This window comes from Lupinus angustifolius, chromosome LG06, assembly GCF_001865875.1.
Source record: "Lupinus angustifolius cultivar Tanjil chromosome LG06, LupAngTanjil_v1.0, whole genome shotgun sequence".
In the NCBI taxonomy this organism is placed as follows: domain Eukaryota; kingdom Viridiplantae; phylum Streptophyta; class Magnoliopsida; order Fabales; family Fabaceae; genus Lupinus; species Lupinus angustifolius.
The window spans coordinates 5,889,289-5,910,581 of NC_032014.1; the positions used below are offsets into that span (position 1 = coordinate 5,889,289).

Below are 21,293 nucleotides of genomic sequence, written 5' to 3' on the forward strand. Positions count from 1 at the left end.
AATGAATTTTATTTATCTTTGATTTGAATAATTGTAAATTGTAGAAAACTTTACCATCTTATTGGATACATGTACCCTTGTTAGACGAGAGCATCATATATTGTTGTGCTTTTTATGGCCAATTGTTTGTGTTTGGGTTAAATCAATTTATGCTATGTGAGAGTACTACCTATTGAAGTTGTACAATTTTTTTAGTCAATCAAACTTTAATAAATAATATAAAAATGTTAGTTTATATTTTTTTTAATAAATATCAATTTTTAATTGAATGATAATACTAAATGAGACATATGAACTCCTTTCTATTTTATTAGCAAACCACGCTTGTTTTTTGTCTTATTGATGGACCAAAGTCCCCTTTCCCCCTAACTTGAACTCAATTCACGGGAGCTTCCAAGCATGTATTTTTTTAAACTCATAAAAGGCATAGGGGATTTTAGAATTACTTGTTTTCTTTATCATAAATAAGGACATTGTGGGTCACAATGTAGGATAGCTTCACGTTCATAAAATTAATAATTGTTTACCTAATTACATAGTCTTATATAATAATATAACCGAGAGAAAATATAGAGACACTTCACATGACTTAAAGCTAACTCCACTACACAATACACCCACCAATTTCTTTTTTAAATCGATTGGAATTACAATTTGAAAATGAAGTAGGTAATGTCACTTGGAGTACGTGGATGGGCTAATTGAGTCATACCCACATTATGTGGGGACATTGCTTAAATATTAAGTACTTTGAACATATCCATAGAAAAAGATTTCCAACTTGAAAACTCACATTAGGGGTCACCTTTTTATCTTTTTGGGTGCTTCCAAAGTAATGGTTACGAATAGAAACAAAGATGATTTTACAAAGTTAATGGAGTTCAAATTTGATAGGATCATGTCTCTTAATAATCACTACTTAAATATTGTGATTATTGTGTCATTGGTTAACCCTCCTTGATAAGCACAACTTGGTGGGCCATAATCACGATTTGGGAAATCTTGGATGATAATATCGGCATCACTTCAATCATCAACAACAAACGAAAACATGAATAATTCTCACCAAAAGTGATTTTTTTCTCAAATTGATGGTGGAAACCATTACAACAAGTTCAAAAAACATAAAAAAGGAAGAAATAAAGAAACACGTTTACTACTACTATTTAAGAAGACAGTTGTATTTGAATCAATAAGACTTGTAAAGCATGATTGGACAATTCTCTACCATCTTAAATTATATATACACAAACCAAATTAAAAGGTAAATGTGGGGAGCAAGTCCTATAATTCTTGCACATGTGGTCCCAACTTGAGTAGGACCTATATGTGATTGTTCAAACAGTGAGGAACCAATCAAACGTAGCTTCTCATGTTTTATAACCCTTTATGAGTGGAGAAAACCTTGAGTTCATGTGTAACCATTTTCAAACGGTTCCTAGCTCCTAACCGACTTGTCTCATTTTCCATTTTCCTTCTTCTCTCATAAAGACATTCCTTTTCTTTTTCTATACCTTCTTTTACTTAAGAATCTCTCAGCTTATGACAAATTGTTTCTGATCAGTACATGCTATATCTATACCCCAAAAATACATTATATATGTCCCAACCGTTTTTGTGTATGTTTTACTGAAGACATGAAAAGGTTCAACTTGTTGATCAATTGCTATTCTGTATAAAATAGTTCTAAATCTTTCAAATCAATTGACCTAATAACTTTTTATTTAAAAAATGAATATATAGGAAAAGCTAACATGTATTTTTTATAAAAAAATATCCTAATTAAATATACTAGTTAATGAAATAAAAAATAAAAAACTAGCATAAAAAAATAGAAGGTTGCACTTAATATATTAAAATTTGAAATCCTTGATTTTTAGGACAGAGCTTATTTGTTTTGTACTTCCAACTGACAACAACCAAAATTTATCCTATTAGGTGAGATTATGTATATAGGTCAAATGAGATTATAGTAATTCCAATACTAAACTCAATATGTTAAAAAAAAAATTGTTCGCGAAAATTTGTTAAAATGATGATTTTACTTTGTATTAAATATTGAAAAGGGAAATACTTTAGAATTTGTAGAAGTTGACAAGGAATAATCTTGATATAAAACTCAAGCACAAAGTTTTTTTTTTTTGATAAATCAAGGTTTAATATGCTCCTATTTATAATGCTAAGGCGATACACTGTATTTGTATACAATGCATCCACTCTACCTCAAATAAAATTACTTTGATACTCACCGACTATTGCAATATATACTTATATAGTATTCAAAGAACTTCTCCTTTAGGGAAAACATGAAAAGGTTGATTAATAAAGATAAATGAAACCCCAAAAACTACACTACTTGTTAATGGTTGGATATCATGATTAAATAGCTTTGGAGTTTATGCAATGGTGATTAATGTCGGATCTAACGGTGGGCAAGATTATAAACTTTACTGTAAAGATGAATCGCACCATTGGGATTTACAAATATATTTTTCTTATACTACATGGACAATTTAACTAATTAGAAGTGCTTTGAATAGATCACACATTCACACCTACTAGGAAGAGAGCGAAAGGTGGGATCAGATTAGGAGTTGTGACTTCAATTTATTTTAAAATTATTACAACCAACCTTCATATTTAAATCGAATAATTATTTGTATATTGTCAGCACATCATCTACTATTTACATGTTAATCATTATGGACTCCCAAACAAAAATAACTCAAATCAATAATTAATGATGTGTCGACACTATAAAAAACTTTACATTAATGATACATAAATATTAAATTCTTTCTTCATTTAGGTAAATAGTTAGATAATGTAATGAGCAAGTGACCAAATAGGAATAAATTGTATATTAAAATAAATGCAATGTAGAATATACAAACATTGTATATTTTAAATGAACATGTCATTTGGAATATGGTAGAATCAGTAGATAAATATAAAAGGGAGACAAAACTATAAACCACTATGATTATTAATATGCTTTTTAAGTGGAGATTGCTAGTCCAAAAAAAGCACTTACTGAGTCTCTTGGTCTCTCTCGTAGTTAGTAAGATTCGCACAGATCTTCTCTCGAAGTAAGAAAGCAGTATACAAATATAGATTTCAACGTCAATCACGCAAACATCCTAAACAATTATTCATCACATAACACGTAATGTTGGGGACCCAAGCCCTAAGGTTTTGTAATAAACACACACCTGAGTGTTATTTTTATAATAATTGTTTTCTTAAAACTGATAACTAAGGGTTATCCAACCCATTACAAAGTACATATGGGAACAAGAAGAATATATACAATGTCTATGAGTCATACCAATTTAAAAAAGATCATTCTTACTAACAATAGCTATAAATTAAAGTCCACATATTAATATTGTTAATATTCATTTTATAACCTATACGTCATATATAATACTAAAATTTTACGGCCAACAACTCGAACAAAACTCACATGCTAAGTTTTTTAAAGTATGATTGAGAGGCTATTTTTTTTTTGTCCACAAAATTTGACCAAAGTTCGATCTATACTATCTAATATAAATATATTTTTACTGATAAATCTTAAACTCATTTTAATGATTTTCACGTCTCTAAAAATGCCTCAAACAAGCCAAGTATGAAGTCTGTGGTGACCCATTTGTTTGATACATAAGCGAAACTCCTCCTAGTCCTTATGAACTTCCTTTTGTGTTGACTTTAATAATGAAACTGGCATGATGGCAAAGGGTGAAATGTGTTAGGGAAATAGGTTGGAGTAATGTGAAACATGCATATCCGAAAAATGAGATATGCAGTATTGAATATAATGTTAAGACGTGGGCCATGGGGGCAGTGATTAGTGGGTTATGTCTCAGTATCATCTCATGTTTTGGGATATAAATATTTATCATGAAAGCAGTTGTTGTTTTTGTATTTGTATCCCTTCATGTACTCTTTCATTTTTATTTATAAAAAAAATAAACATAAATTTAATATATATAAACTTTATATTTTTTGACTAATGGAAATAAAAGATACATAAAACAATACAAACCTTAACGCAACAAATGATTATCCTCCTTATATATCATGCTTGGAAAATTGCAAGGTCCAGCACTTTTTCAACATTGGCTCCAAGGGTCTGTTATTAAATTAATTTTACAATAAATTATCACTTACAATTTAAATATTAAATACTTATTTTCAAATAATGTCATTATGAATAGAGTAAATGATGAGAAATAAGAACGAAATTTATGGTTAAAATAAAATCATATATTATTTTTATGAATTTTAATAATATTAATTGCATTTCTTTTTTTTGATCGGGAAAAGGAAAGATTTTATTAAGAGAAAAAACAATTATAAGAGAGAAAAAGCGGAGAAAAAAGAAAAAACTAAAAACCTTTACAACATAGAATCAAGACAAAAAATAGGGTTTGCTATCTAGTCCGAAAAAGAGATCTGATCTTTGCCTCTCTTCCCATTAATCCAAAGCCAATAAGTAACCCTAGCAGCCTCAAAAAATTTCTCGAGAGAGGGATGCACTGAATTAAAAAAAAAGTCATTCCTAGACCCCCAGATAGCCCAAATAGTAGCGAGCCAAATGATATTCCAATAGTTCAAATAACGCCTGTGTGGTATCATGCTCATGTGATTAGTAAAATGATGAATGGGCTGAAGAGGAAGAGCTATGTGACTTTTCAGCCAATTATACACAAGCTGCCAAACTGAATAAGTAAAGTTACATGAGGAGAAAAGATGTTGAGAAGTTTCAGCTTGGTCGTTGCAAAAAGGACATAAGGTTCCCGCTCCAAATGCAATAGAGACTCCCCTCTTGAGAAGAGCATCAACAGTGGGAATCTGATCCTGGAAAAGTCTCCACACAAAAGCTTTAACTTTTAAGGGAACTTTTCACTTCCAAAACATACAAAAATGGTTAATATCACGAGTCGAATGTTGATGATGTTGTTGAAAGAGAAGGTCATAAGCAGATTTGACGGTGTATAGGTTGGATTTGTCGTGGCGCCACTCCCAAGAATTAAGAGTGTTTTCTCGGACAACAACATTTTGAATTACCTGCAAAAAAGTTTCAGTTAGATCAGTTTCTCAAATAAAAAGATTACGTCTCCAAGAAATGTTCCAAACCCAATTTCCTTCAACCCAACTTCCTAAGTCACTAATGTGAGCATTCAGATTAACACTGAGAGAATAAAGTCTTCTAAACCTGGATAACAGATTAATAAGGCCTACCCAGTTGTCATGCCAGTATCTGGTCGAAGACCCATCTCCAATACGGCGAGTAATACCTTCCCAAAACCAAAGAATGTTATTAGACCCACTAGGGTAAAGATTTCCAATATCCCTAACCTATAAAGATTTGATAGTAGAAGAAGACCTAGGCTCAATCTCGTTAGCATTAGCAAAATTTTGGCCATACTTAGAACACAACTTTACACCACAAACTATTTTTCTCAGTGAGCATGCGCCAGTTCATTTCCCAAGAAGGGCGAGATTGAAGAGATGAATATCTTTGACACCTAACCCACCCTTTGAGTTAGGCGTACACACCTTGTCCCATTTAACTTAAGGGATCTTTCTATGACCCTCAGTCCCGCCGCAAAGAAAATCCCTCTGAATTTTTTGGATCGAACGAATAACACCAATAGGAGCATTATAGAAGGACAAATGGTAAACAGGGAGAGCTGAGAGGACAACATTAACCAAGATGAGGCGACCCCTGAACATTTCTTAATATATGTTTTTTTCTTCTTTCTAGACAATTATATATTTTTTGGGGATCTAGACAATTACTTTGAAACATACACAGCCATTTTATAAAATTAAATTTATCAATATAATATTTAATTCATCAAAAATCCACTTTTGCAAGCTTAATCCAACACATACCTAATAAAAGACAGTGAGAAAAAAATCTAAAAATGGAAAATATTAAATAAACCAGTGGCATAGTTGAGCATGCAGATATGCAATTGTCATTATTCTCAGAATTCTTTGTATCAGCTGCAGTAGTAGTTGGAGACTTGTAGTCTGCAACAATCAGTGTGGGGGAACAGAGACATGGCCCTCCCATTGGCTCATTGGGTTTCGTTCCACCATCAATTCAAGTATAATTAAATTTTTAATAACTGAAAAAAAATAATACGAGTTTACTAAAGTACCCACATTTGTATTTTATTGAAATGAAACATTTCTTCTGTGAGTTAAGTCTGAAGAATCTTAACCCATGTCTAGTTAGATTCTTGCTTTAGCAAAATGTTTCAAATATTCTGGTAAGCTACTAATTGGCCATCTTAATTATGCTAAGTTCAAAGGCATCGAAAAGGTAGATCAAGGAAATGCCATAGAAATATCCATGTATACTTTTCTAACCTAATTGCATTAAGAGAGGCTCCAATCTCTCTCATCACTTTCTAGTTGGTTGTTGGGCATTCAAATTATACAGTCTTTGATGGGTGGCATGATGATCATAATAAACAAATTGGTGGGTCCGATTGGCTATTAAATTTTGAGGTTTACTTGTTTAGTGGACTTTGAGGTTTAATTTGATGTTGCTAGATGTAGTACAACAAAATAACTTAATTGGTTGAGACTTTGTAAGTTTCTCTTTAAATTAATTAGCAACTTGCATGATAGAAAATGCATAATTTATGCATTACTTAGTGGCTTGTACGTATTTGAGGAAGAACTATGAGAGGCAGAAAATAATAATTATATATGTCTCTGATCTAAAGCCAATCATTTTATATAGGACTTTCAAGATTCAATCTCTCCCATGCTCCCACATGCATTACATTCCTCATCATCATCTTCATTTTATTAAATATTACAATAATAATAATCCTTATAAGAGATCTATTGTATTGATTTCTCTCTTCCATTATAATAAAACTGAGTGCTTCGAATTTCTTTAATCCTGAACTGTTCATTAGTCAAATAATGAAAGGGTGATGAGGAAAGCCACCTTCGAATTTCAAGTTTTTTTAATAAACATGGAAAAAGACAAAATGAAATAGTATACTTATATATTATTTGTACAATTAAATCCAACACTTTAAATCACCTCTCTTATATGTATATACCACAATAATATTTTTTAACTGAAAGTATAAAATACTTGATATACATCAGTATATGATGTGCCTATCAATGTATATGCCTTGTACTAATTCTGAACCGAGATGAAAAAGATAAAAAATTCCTTGAAATTAAATTGCAGAGAAACATTTGCAAGCTTCGTGTTCCTGTGAGTCTGTGACTTCTTGGGTCGCGTTCCCTTGTTTTCACACACTTTCTTCTCGTTGGGATGTCCGGAAATAATATCTTCTCTCCTCCACTATTTTTTCTTCCCTCTATACAAATTTAAAGTGAGTCAAAAAATAAAGTATTTATTATTAAATTTAATACAATGAAACTCTCATTGTAGTTTAAAGTAAAAGTAGTAACTGGTAACCTATGGTTGATCCAATTGAAGAATTCTGCTCATATGTTTTATAGGAGTATGAGCTTAGATTCTACTATTGATCGAAACATGTCATTAGTTGACAATTTATAAAGGCCATTTGTAAATGCTATTTAAATTGCAACCCTAACTAATGGTGAGATTTTAAGATTCAACTTAGGGCAAAAACATTGATATCTTCCTAAACACTTTATCTATAATACACGAATTTGTCTCTGACCTTATATAATTAATTAGTTTTTCCTTAAAAATTATGAAGTGGAAAGCGGAAAGTGTAGTGGACATACAATATATGGTATATAATTAATTTTGTGAAATCAAATGTATAAATAGACCCTAAGACATGCAAGAACACCTTAATTAATACATAAACAACACACCCCCACCATTTCCTCATAGACTCATCTCCTTTTCTCACACTTTAACTGCCCCTATCTTCAACAAAAACCCACACTCCCATGGAGGACCAACTCCACCACCACACCAAAAGTACAAACACCACTTCTACCACGCGCTTAAAGCTCTTCGGCTTCAACGTCCACGAAGACACCATCATTGATGACGAACTAGCACCGGTTGAAGAAACATCAGACTCAAACCTAAAACCTACTTCCCCTTCCGGAGACTCAGGTGGCGGCGGCGGAGATGGCGACGCTGCTGGCTTCACAACCTCCTCTGGTGACCGGAAATACGAGTGCCAGTACTGTTGTCGAGAGTTTGCAAACTCACAAGCACTTGGTGGACACCAAAACGCGCACAAGAAAGAGCGCCAACAGCTCAAGCGCGCTCAGTTACAAGCCACGCGAAACGCAGCCGTTTCGTTCGTTCGAAACCCAATCATCTCCGCCTTCTCTCCACCGCCGCATCTCCTCGCTCCGGCAGGTTCCATGATGGTCCCGGCAGGGACATCATCATGGGTCTATATGCAACCACGTGCAGCGCCACCTCCTTTCCACGTGTCAGTTTCACACGGTTGTGTTTTCCCAAACAGTAACAACAACAACGGTACCAGCAGTAATAACTGTAACGGTGGAAGTAACTATAGCTTTATAAGTAGTACAAGATCTGCGGGTGCAGGGTTGTTACCGTACGGTGGAAGAGTAGAGGATTCGTCTTCCGCATTTTCAACGATGGGCTCGCAAGTAGAGGCACGGGCCCACTTAAGTAGAATTGATGGGCCTTCTTCTGTGAGTAGGTTTTCTAAAGGGGAAGTGGGGCCCAGTTTCGATGATGGGTTTGGCTTGGATTTGCACCTTAGCTTAGCGCCCCCGTGAATCCGTGACGTGTATATGTTGATGTAGCCATCTCTATAGGTTCAAACTTAATGCAATGCTAGCTACTTCAACTCACACATCTTGTACATTTTTTTCCCACATTTGTTTATTATTATTATTAATTATCAATCACCTGATTTCAGTTGGTACATGTTACATTACTGATCTCAATACCTGCATTTTTTATAAAGTAGATACATGCTAAAGTACAGTAGGTCTTTGAAAGTAAGGTTTATATTTGAGGTCAGAATGGAAGAAAAATAAAGGCATCCCAGAGTATGGTAAATACTTTATGCTTTAACATTATGTTATGATTTTCTTAGGCATTTTCTTTTTCCTTCATTGACGCTGTCCCTTGCCTTCAGTGATTAACACTTAAAATAAGTAAAGCGGGTAGCAAGACTAATATTAAATCTTGTGCAGTGATTATATCCCCCAATTGTGATTTTTTTGGGATCAATTCAGTGACATTAGTATAAATATGTCATTTCTATGTAACACGGACCAAAATAGTCGTAAAGCAGTTACGATATAAAAATAATTCAATGACGATTTAATAAAAAGAAATAAACCATCAATTAAGCCAATATTTGGCCATCAAATTTGTTGAAAAGAATTCAGCTCATCTTATAAGATGCGAATTCGAATCCGACACAAACGATCTTATTAATTGGTAGTATTTAGTAGGATGTGGGTACATAGTGGCGAGAGAGCTTAAATACAAGCACCATTAATGTAAAATATTTTACACTATATATTATTTACTATTGATTTGTATTATTTTTATATGAAAATTAATAATAATTAACATATAAATACTGAATAATTTACTGATAGTATAAAACACAAAACACATACGCTTTTATACGTACATATTAAATCTAAGATATAAATGGGTCCTAGTGGTTACTTTAGGCCATGTTTAGTACACGTCTCTTTTTCACTGTATGTTATAATACCATTTCAGGAAATGAATTATTTATCAGGAATAGTTAAAGGAAAAAATATATGAATCCATAGAGAATGAGTTATATAAATCATTATTGTGTTATCTATCATCTATATTTAATTATAATTAAATCTTCAAAAAGAAAATATAGATGAACAGTGAATGATAAAATATGCATAAATTTTTATATTAATAATGTATAAAAATTATAAGTTAAATAATAACATGATTGTATTGTGAGAACACCTGATAATCTTGTTCCCAATTTCCCTAACTGTTAATTTGCTTCAACATATTGGCATTAACCATGGAAGAAATAAAATTTTAATTAAGGATAGCAATTTTTAGATTAAGATTGATTACATTTCCATTGTTCCCCTAATATAGATTTCTCAAATCTTTCTGCCTCTCAAAGAAGGTAACATATCATTGCAAGATTTCTCTGAAAGCTCCAACTAACCCTTTGATGGTTTGTTGTGTTTTATTTTCACCTTGACTAGGAGTTGATAGAATGTGGGACCAATAACATGCAATCTATTATTTCATTTGAGGCGTGAGCCAACAAAAAATTGCTTAAGTCAAACACCATAATCTTTCATTGTCTCCCATAATTCACTGATTAACCTTCATATCTAATCACTAGTTTTATGTCCAAACACCTGGAACCTTGTAAATGGTGAGTGTTTTGTTGAGAAGATAGTAGACAACGGTGATTTCTCACTCTGAAGAGACTTGTTGGTAAGACAATCTTACTTACCTGTATCCACTAAAAAAGGTAGGAGAAACCAAATACATGTTTTTCTATTTGTAGAATTTTCTTTGTCCACAATCAATATATACATATAGATATAGAGAGTTTATGCATGTCTAGTTTTGTATTTTGAAAAGAATTAATCTTTTGTTAAAAGGGTGAGAGGATACCTCACAAGATCCTAAAATACATGTCTAATTTACTTAAGTAATTTCATGAGTTTGAGTTTTGTATATAAACTCATTGAAAAACTAGTCATTTCATTATAATATGGATGTTACAATGCCAAATAAAGTTATATCCATGAATGTTGTAAAAATTAAGGTTTTCTTATGACTTATCTCCCTTAATTTTTGTTGAGGGGTGAGGTGGTGAACTAGTGGTCATGTTGAGAGTTGTTAGTAATAAGAAGATCTCTCCTCCTGACCTTGACACGATTTTGATGAAGACATCAACATCACCAAAAAGAAGAATACTTATGAAGACAATGAAGATTCAAGTTTCAAGATATTCAAGACTTTTTAGTCTAAGTCTAAAATAGGTATTTTTGTCCTATACTCTTGATTATACAATTGTAATAATGCTCAAACTATTTTTAAAAGAAAATTGAAACACTTTAAAATACTTAAAACAATTTAAAAAAAATAGTGTGTAACAACTTATTTCATCTAAGTAACAGGTTACAAGTGTGAGAAAATAGTTATCCAACTTAAAACTGATGAGAGTAATTCATTAATGTCATTGAGTAACAAATTATCAGTGTTATTAAAGTGAGTAACCGATTACTCTAATTCGAAAATAAAAAATCAGTGGACAGAACATTTTAGTAATCGATTACTCAATTGATGTAATCGATTACTAAGAGTTGTTGTATCATATTTTCAAATTCAAAGTTAATGAGTTTCAACCCAAAAAACATGTTTTCATTCCAATCAATTTGCTTAAAGGGGAAGTGTTTCAAGTTTACAAACTTATAAATAACATTATTACTAAGTATACAAGAGAATTGATTGGATTACAAGTTACATCACTTTCATACTTGTAAAGGCAATTCAGCCATGGTTGAACATTCTTCATTATTATTGCAAAATACTTTTTTCAATGGGGTGTGATAAGAAAGACGATTAGAATCACTTGTAAATGTGTTTTCCAAAAGTGAATAAGGATTAAGGAATGTGTAAGGTACATAGAGATCTCGGGGTGAGATATTGTAATTGCAACTCATAATCTTTAGTGGAAAAATCTCTTGTGCTGCAAGAGTACTGGACATAGCCTTCGGTGGACAAGAACCAGTATAAAAATCACTGTGTATTCTCTTCCTCCTTATCTCTTTGATTTTACTTATTAATTTTCTGCATATATTTTCCACTGCATCTTAACTCTTGATATTGTAGAAAAAAGTAGTCATAATTTTTAACTCATTTACCGGTATATTACAAAAAAAAGTATTCCTTTTTACTTCCGACTTAGAAGTTAAGTTCAAAAATTGGATTTATATTAGATGGCATTAGGACAACACTGGGTAGGTGTTTCACTGTCTATTATTTAAATATTTAATCCAAATGAGAAAATGATACATACACTAATGGTATAAGAATTTTTTTATCATTCATATTTAATTATTATTACTTTTAAATATAATAATATAAATAAATTATCGATAATGAATTAACCACATATAAATATTTACACTGATGTTATATAGATATTAGATTGATTAGTTAATTCCTATAAAATCGTCTGCGTAGATGTTTGGTTTTTGTTCTTAGGTGATTAAAGTTGGACTTGGTTCCCATAAGCGATATGCTTTTGGTTACTCCTTAGTCCTTTCCCTTATTTCGCAGGTTTGGAGCCTCTTGGTAGTTTTGGTTTGATTTATGGAGAGGGTTCATTACCTAGAAGCGTAATAATAGATTTGAAAACTTAAGCATGTTGGAAAAGTTTGTTCCTTCTTTAGACATTTTAGTACGATTCCTTGTAGTTGGGGAGGAAAGAAACTAAGAAAATGTAGCTTTTTCCCACACCACCTCATCCAATTAACACAACATTAGTTGTGAATTTGGACCTTAATAGTTAATATATTCATTGAACTCTATACTATAGCTTTCTTGTAAACTTTAAACATATAAGGAAAAATGAGAAAGTTGGGTAAATGAGAAGCCAAAATAATGACTTCAACCATCTTTACAATTCTAACTCATCACAATCCATTTAGAGGTACCATTAAGTTTCTACATGTTTAACAATTAATTTAGCCTTCTCATAGGATATCTAAAAATTAATGGAGTAGATTCAAAATGTTTTGAATGTTGCAAGAATATGCATAATCATTGCTACACATTTGACCATTTCTATGCAACTATGCATAGCCCCAAATATTACCCTTTTCTTAGTGCTACTTAGATTTTCATCCCATATTTTTACCAAAAGGATGGCTTGTAAACTTGTTCTTTCATCCACATATTTGTTCAATGCTGTTTCATGAGACAATGTTCTCTGGTATTATTGAATCATAGACTCTGTCCATAGCCTTCTTTTCTTCAATAAGAAACAGAATTTCAGGAAAAAACACACCACAAAATGAAAGGATAAAGATAGAACAAAAAGGCAAATTTTTAACCTCTTGCTTCCAATAAGTACGTAGTGTAATGATGAATAAAGATAATACTTGAACAACGAGGGCACATATGATCCCCATCCAGAGCCTCTATACAAGTAGTTTAGTGGGTAGGAAAAAAAATCAAATGATTGGAACTTTTGAGAAAAAGAGCATAGGACTGATTTACAAGGCTATGCTATTAGTGTTCTTTTACCTTCCCTCCAAGATGCAATATAAAGGCTAAGGAGGTAGCTGATGTAATACCAGCTATGTAATAAGACCCTAGATTGATAAACGCACCAATTTTCTGCCAACCACATCCTCTAGTAGTGCCTGTATTCTAGTTAGCAAATTGAATTTTATAATTCAGATTTATACTGGAAACAGCCTTTCCGCTTGCGGGGTGAGGCTGCGTACGTCCACCATCCTAGACTTTCACTAAGTGGGAGCCTCGTGCATTAGGCCGTCCTTAAAGTTCTAACTCCCAAGCAGCTAGTATACATAATTGTTCATGCAGTTTCAGTTGAATTCCCGCTACAAATTTTCTTGTCCAAGATTCCTATTTCTTTTTCTCATCCATCAATCAAGTCTAAAACAAAAAAATAATAATCTTGATCATGCTTTCATGTGATGTGCTGGAATGAAGTGCAAGTCCCATAGAAAAATGGCTAGAAGCCTACAACACAAACTTGTTTGTTTTGAGTCACAACTTTAAGTATATTTCATACATATATTTTATGGATTATGAAGCCAAAGAAAATAAAAGGTTGCTTGGCTAAAGATATTAATTATTGGAAGTTTGAGCATGGAATACTATGTGCTTCTGTTGGTTCTAGTAAGGTGCAGCTCTAATACCTGCTTGGTTTGTTGAATGGTATTTTGTATTGATTATAGTTAGCACCATCAGATGAAGTTTTGGAATAAGCTACTGTCATTATCCATACTAGAGTAATGGAGTTGTAAACAAACTAATCCAACATAGGACTAAAACTTATGCTACATTACATATGATTGCCTAACCAAAAAGTTACATTATTATTTTTTGGCATCTACCAGTACTATTAGTGACCTTCAGAGGGTAATGACTAATGAAAGAGGGTATAGAGTATGATATTTTAGAAGCTGTGATGTCTAGATTTGTCCTTAACTCCTTATTAGTGCTTCTGGATGCTGCAAGAATTGGCAACATGGTTGCTACATATTCGACCACTTCTACGTCGTTACTATACACAATTACACATAGCCCCAAATATTGTGTATTAATATCATCACTGTTCAAATCATGATTCTCTCCACAATGTCTATTACTAAGGCAACATATACTGCTAAACGTGCAACAGGAGGACCAGATTCGAGTTCATTTGATACACGAATGCTGCAAGAAATCATGCCAACATTCCTTGAAACATGTCTATATACTAAAGCATGAGGAAATATTAAGAGGCAAATTATCAAGAGAACAAAACATCTGATACATGTATACTTGAGTAGAACAGTGAGGTTGCCAAAAAAATCTAAAGTTTCACAAGCACTGCTTACCTTATAGCTCCACTAACACCAAAGGGGATCATCCAAATAGTTGATGACATATTCAAGCTGAAGAGACTCAAATCAGTGTGGTGAAAAATAATAATGTCAAGTGTGTTGGACCTCTTAACTAATATAGGAATAGTATCTCAAATGTGAAACCAACCAGATAGAAAGAACTGATGATTCCAACTTTGGATTTGGAAGAAAACCAGATAGGAGAACTATCAACTCAAACGACCACATTTCCAAGCTTTTCATGATGAGAAACTAAAATTGGAAACACCATTAGGATCTCCAACAGAATTGGAAGTGTAATGCTAAGGAAAGCAACAATATAGTAAATCTTGAACTGTTACTTAATAAGTTATAATAGGTAGTATTGAACTATTACAGAAGGGAATTACCAAGCCATAACAGTTGAAGGGATGGCATGCCTCTTTTGAAAAGCCTGTCCAATTTTTTTTTTCACAGGAAGGAGAGAACTTGACGTGGAGTATCAATATCAAAACATTTGCACATTAAGATATAGAATTTGCTACAGCAGCTCCTCGGCTCCTGAACCCAGATTTGAATACCATAATTGAAAATATCAATACTTTGGGTTTGCAAAAATCTGTTTAACATTGAAGAAGGCCATACACAAAAAGGCTTGAAATCTATGTCTGGGCGTATTTTCGAGCTTCTGTAGATATTTCAGGATCTTGGCCAAGAAAAATCAGAATGGATCTCGCGTTTGCCCAAATAATTGCTAGGTGTATGCTGATAAATATAAGAATTAGCATGGCTATCTGCATGTGTATGCCTAAAATGCGGTGCTGCTTCGCTCCATATCCAACGCACTTGCCATTCCCATCTGTGCTAATAAAAAACCAAGAATAGCTTAGAGTTCATCCATTGTTTGCTTACTTATCAACGACTGCCTCGGAAAAGGTTTTGTTATGTAAATCATTGAAACTTGGCACTCATCGTATTAGTTCATCTCCAATAGTAACTCAAAAATAGGACTCAATTGTTAAGAAATTTATTTAATCTAGTTATATTGACTTTCTATGATAAATTATGGCATGAAATGGAAAACATTTATAGTTCCTCATTCAGCCTAGCTTGAGTGCTTAATACATAAACATGGTATATTTTCCACTTTACATAATAACCGTCCACCAACACAAAACTAAGAATCCATTTTGTTAAAAACATATTTCAAATATGCAGATAAAAAGAAGGGTAAGGAAAATTCAACTCACCAATAAGACTAATTCCGGTGACAGAAGAAAAATAAGTAGCCATTGAAGCACATGAGAGACCCAACTGGTCGATATGCCTCACAAACATTACAGATATGACTTGTATGCAAAAAAAATTCAGAGTCACAGATATCAAAGGTCTTGCCAGCCATAACTGCTTCTTCACTTCTAGAGTTTCTGTTCTTTCTACTACTTTTTTCTTGTTTCGATCTATATCATTAATTCATTATCAACATTGAGTCCATATTGCCCCAAGTTTTGAATCTTGGGAGAGAATAGAGATGCATTATGATTATCTGTCTCCATTTTCTCTCGTTTACAATTCAGTTAAAATTTACACACAGTGAGAATCTGGTTTTCTTAAGTTTTATAATAGGTAAGTTCTGAAACTGGAAAGCTTAGATCATTTTTAGTCCTGAAAGATGAGCAAAAATAATTTCCAACAATGCAACAACTATTCTAAAATCCAAATGTGACATATATGATTTAATTAGCATTACTGTAGTCTATAGACATGTCAAGGTTTATGCTATTTTGGATTTTGCATATGTATTGAAATTCATGTTCTTTGTACTTTTTCTGGGACATACAATTAGCTCAAAGCTTACACTCTAAGGAAACAATGAACATTTCTACATAGGAGGGTGTTTTGATGATCTTGTGTTGTTTCATCTAACACATTTTATAGAACACTGAACAACTATTATTGGAATATTTCCATTATTTAGTTATTGTTTAAGGACTTTCACATATGAATTTCAAAGCAGATTTTCATTAATCCTGAAGTTTCATCGTGTTCATTGCTATGCATGATAAGGATACTGAGTTAATGGCATCTTGCAAGCCCAATTCTCTGGTTGTGAAATTTCTTCTCTGCCTTGGACACAGAGTTAGGCAATTGAAGCTGAGGTGAATAATGCACTGTTTCTCACACCGTTAAGGTTATCAATAAGGTATCATCTTCTGCCATATATGCCTATGGTCAATAAGATTCTCATCTTAATTAGTAGCCACATGATCAATTAACCCTTCATTTCATTATACAAAAAATTATCCTTATCCAAATTATAGTCCATGGTCATCTTAACTAGTAGTGCCTATGGCATAGATTAGTAAATTTATCCATGGAGTTGTTTTATCGAAAACTGCACCATATTAATTTTCAAGTATTGAATCCATCATTTTCCCATGTAGTTTGTTTAAAAAACCAATACCCTTCTCATTTCCCTATAAATTGTATAGGGAACTGACCCAAAAAAGTACATGTCAATAAAAATGTGTCATCTTGGCAAAGGATTTTTGGGACAATATTCCTTGTAAGTACAAAACTTTACAAAATTCTTTCTCATCTTCTGCATCATTTTCTGGAAGGAATCCAAAATATATTCAACAAAGTAATGACACATTTCATATGTGCATCCAAGAATACAAGAAACTTGTTCCAAATATATACAGAACTTCAGAATCTGCAAAGAAATCTTCAAAAACTCCAAGGCCTCTTGGAGAGCACCAATTAGTATTGCTGGTATTTGCAAGTTATCTGACATTTTCATTTGAAACTCAACACACATGTTGATGCATTCCTTGGCAACCTCATTAACTTAAGGCACATTTTCATTCTTCTCAGTTCTCCCTTATAGAAATGATTAAAACATCTTTACAATTAATGTTGAAGACAGGTGACAAGAACAAAATCCATCTTAGTTAAGGATATACTGTAAAAGGAAGTGATTTGAGCAATTTTATTAGAGTAATAGCATCTCAGACCTTACAGTTGTTGCATGCAGGTATCACATTATAATAGTAAGATGGTGAATCATGCATCAAACTCAATGTGGTAATCTGCCTATAACAAAGTTTGATAATATGTACAAAGAATATTTTTAGATTACTTATTAAAATCTGATTGGTCTGGGATAAGAAACGAACCATTGGCGATAAGTGATCTCTATCTATGTATAAAACTAAAACTCAAACCAAGTTTTGGACTGGGTCATCGTATCAACAATCTGACAACATATTAAGTAACTTAAATAGAAAATTTAAAGAAGGATTAAAAATATCTTATGTACAAGAAGTATAGGTATCATGAAGTATCCGAGAAGTATTTGATATGAATTATGATATATATTAAATACTTATACAATAATCATTTTGAAACACTGATAATTCCTGGTAATAAATTACAAGATTCTAAGATAAAAAGTTCTCCCAGATATAGGAAAAAAATTATTGGTTTAGATATTAGAAAATCATAATGTAATGCCAAAACTGTTTAAGTTTGTTTCAAAAATTGCAATTAAGTTTTTTCATTATATATTTTTCAAGTTTTTTAAATGCAAAAAAAATCATAATGCAATGCCAAAATCACATTTGTTTGCGTGTCTTCAACCCTGTAACTTCTTAAGTACACATTGTGAATAATCCTTGATCAGAGTGATGATTAGGTAAAGCTCTTTCAAAAGTTGGACTCTAGAATTCAAATTCCCAAATTCATCTGAAGGAGCTCGTCACTTCAATTATGACCAATTACTCTTTGGAATAAGGTTTTCTTATTTAATTATTAAATGCAAAAGTCTTTCAAGAATTACACATGTGATTCTTATATTGATAATCAATTATGAGAATTAATGATTAAGTGGAAGCATTTAACTGGTGAGAAAAGTGACTCCAAATATTAAAAACTAATGAAAAAATGTCATCCTTCTAGTAAACCAAAATCAAATTTAAAATAGCTTCGATGACATAAATCAATTTCCAAACATGAAATGTGAATCACTTGAACCCTAAGGAATATGGATAGTGTATAGTTAAAACTATTCTTATTATGGAAAACAAAACCCAACCACAAATGAACAGTTTCCTCAATCAAGTACCATATCAACTATATCAAGAGTTCAGAAAGCTAAGATTATAATGTTTCACAACCTCAGCTGTTTCACTTTGAGATTATGGTCCATAACTCTCTGATATTAAAAATAAAAATACCTTAATGATGGATATAGTGATTGGTACAATTTGTTTATCACCTTAGTCCTACTATCCCACTAATGCAGTTTTGTTCCATAACATATGGATTTGGCACATCAAAGTTGGCTAATTGATTGGCTCTTCATTTACTTGTGTAGATCATAAGTGATTGTTAGAAAATACAGTGTCAAATCAAATCCAAATTACCCAGTAACTGAGCTTGGTGGAATTGCTTTGGCAGTTTGTCCAACTTCATCACATTTGTGCTTCCTTAGCAGCATTCAAAATGTTCATGATATTGAACTTGAGGGATTTATAAAGGAAGTATAATATAGAAAGAACTGCCAATATATTTACAGCAGCAATCAATCTCTCTTCCACAGAAGAAAGTAGGCTACTATATCAACTATGTTTGTATTACATTATATGAGCCAAACCAGTATGCTATGTAGAAACATAGCATTTAGTATGGCATTTTGGTGGTGAATTGAAAGAGAAAAAACAGCTAAGGTAACCAAAGTTGTAACACTGTTGTGGTGATTGTGATAGTCTCTCCACAACCACATGCCAGTATGTTATCTCATAATTGTGATAAACTGAACAAAACCAACAACACCCGCAACAACAATTTAAAACTTGCATGCTCCGGATCCAATGCAATTCATAAGCACAATATGGAAGTTAATAGAGTCGAATTTAATAAAATTTTATCAACAGTAGCTCAAAAATAAGTGGCCAGACTACAAATTCTGATTAAATTTGGGATATCTGAGTTACCCCTTAAGGCCACAGAACTTATAAGCATAGTAAACAGTCACCAAACTACAATATGATTATTCTCATGAAAAATAATGAATTGAACTACACGTCTATCAAAAGCAACAGAAACATGTAAAAATAAACCATTGCAAAAAAAAGAGCAACAGAGACTTAATCCATATGTACCATTGCAAAAATAAACCAATCCATCAAGATTCTTCATCATCAGACTCAGAAAAATGCATCTTTCCCTTCCCCTTACGCACCTTCTCAGGGGATTCAGAAACTTTATACCAATCAGCTGTAACCTCTGTTAACCACAAACCAGGAAAAAGGGTCTGCAACAAAAATATCAAACAAATCTCAATTGTTAGATTTTGCATAGTTTATTAAAAACACACAGAATCAATCAAAAGGTAGAGAAATTAAACTCACATCCATTTGCTTCTGAACATATTTGGGCCTCTTCATGGGCCTTCGTGGTGGCCGGCGACCCACCATCGCTTCGAAATCTTCTTCTATCTCTTTCTTTGATAACTGCACGCAAAACTTCTTCCTTTGCTTTGTTTTTTCAGAATTGCTTCTTAACCTGGGTAACCTCACAGCACCGTCGTTACTGTCACAGTTACCGTTAGTCTTCACCGGCGATGAGGAATTTGGTTTCTTCTCTTCAATTTTCAACCTTTTCCCGTTACCTACGGAAGAGACCGGAGGTTTAATCTCATCCCGGCGCCTCGTCCTTAAGTTCCACGGCCTCGATTCCATTGCTGGTGGCGGCGGTGAAGATTCCCGCTCTTCTTCTTTTTCATCCGGCTTCACCTTCTTCCTCAAAATCTCGTCTTTCATCTTCTCCGCCGCGGTCTTCAGATCAAGCACGAGCTTCTTCCTCACGGCGTCGATCCCGTCGTAGTTATCGCCATTCCCGCCGCAAATTCGCGGTTTAGGAATCCTCGAACTTCTCGCGTTCCTTTCAGTCTTAAATTCCATCATCCAGTTAGCCGTCGAGTCATCAGACCCCGACGCAGGGGATCGCCGATCTCTGCTGCCGGAAGCGTCATCTTCGGTGGTGGCGGCGGAAGAAGAGTTCGCGCACCTCAGGTACCTCTGGCTGCCCCACCTCAAAGAAGGTAACGTGAAATTGTGAAGACGGTTTGATCTCTTGCGAGTTGTTGCCATGTTCGCCGGCGCCGGAATTTGACCTCTGTCTTCGGCCAAAGCGGGTAACACCATTTACCTCTGAAGAAGAAAAGAAAAACAGAGCGAAGAGAAGAAAGAAAGAACGGAAGATAGATGAAGAATTATTAAGGGAAAGAAGTGAGAAGTGGGAACGGTGAATGACATGAAAGGTTGGGGTTTTGGAATGTGGCCGGGAAATGTATATAAGTTTTTATATAGGAATGAAGGAGTGAGGGAAGAAAGAAAGCGTGAACCGGTTTAGTGTTTTTGGGTTAATGAATTTGGATCCTCTCTCATTCGGCTAAGGGAGGAGAATATTTTATCTTATTTTCTTTTGTGACAAAGTCATTAAACACTTCTATTTTGTGAGTACCAACTTAATCTATAATACATTTAAGTTATTTTAAGATGTATCAAATTAATGATTTTGTATATGTTTGATTTCCTTAAGCAAAGGTCTTGGGTTTTAGTCTGGTGGGCACTAGGAGAATTGACTAGTGTTATAAAAATTGGTTCGTGCTGGCCGGTTCAACCGATAAACCGATCTTAACACTGGTACGGTAC

The 21,293-nt window shown here is 33.2% G+C and overlaps 2 protein-coding genes and 1 pseudogene across 3 annotated transcripts; 1 reads left to right on the forward strand and 2 right to left on the reverse strand.

The window, feature by feature from the left end:
- Positions 7,813-8,822, forward strand: LOC109349287 (zinc finger protein 6-like). 2 transcript variants are annotated; one of them, XM_019590033.1, is made up of 2 exons: positions 7,813-8,600; positions 8,658-8,822. In XM_019590033.1, exons 1-2 carry the CDS (start codon positions 7,936-7,938, stop codon positions 8,749-8,751), a joined length of 759 nt encoding a protein of 252 aa, XP_019445578.1. In that variant the 5' UTR covers positions 7,813-7,935; the 3' UTR covers positions 8,752-8,822. The 2 variants fall into 2 exon arrangements, with proteins under 2 accessions (XP_019445578.1, XP_019445577.1); XM_019590032.1 differs by having other exon boundaries at positions 7,817-8,822.
- LOC109350401 lies at positions 12,931-17,371 on the reverse strand (annotated as a pseudogene).
- Positions 19,596-21,027, reverse strand: LOC109349288. Its single transcript, XM_019590034.1, has 2 exons — positions 19,989-21,027; positions 19,596-19,891 (listed from the first exon to the last, which is right to left on the reverse strand). Exons 1-2 carry the CDS (start codon positions 20,781-20,783, stop codon positions 19,763-19,765), a joined length of 924 nt encoding a protein of 307 aa, XP_019445579.1. The 5' UTR covers positions 20,784-21,027; the 3' UTR covers positions 19,596-19,762.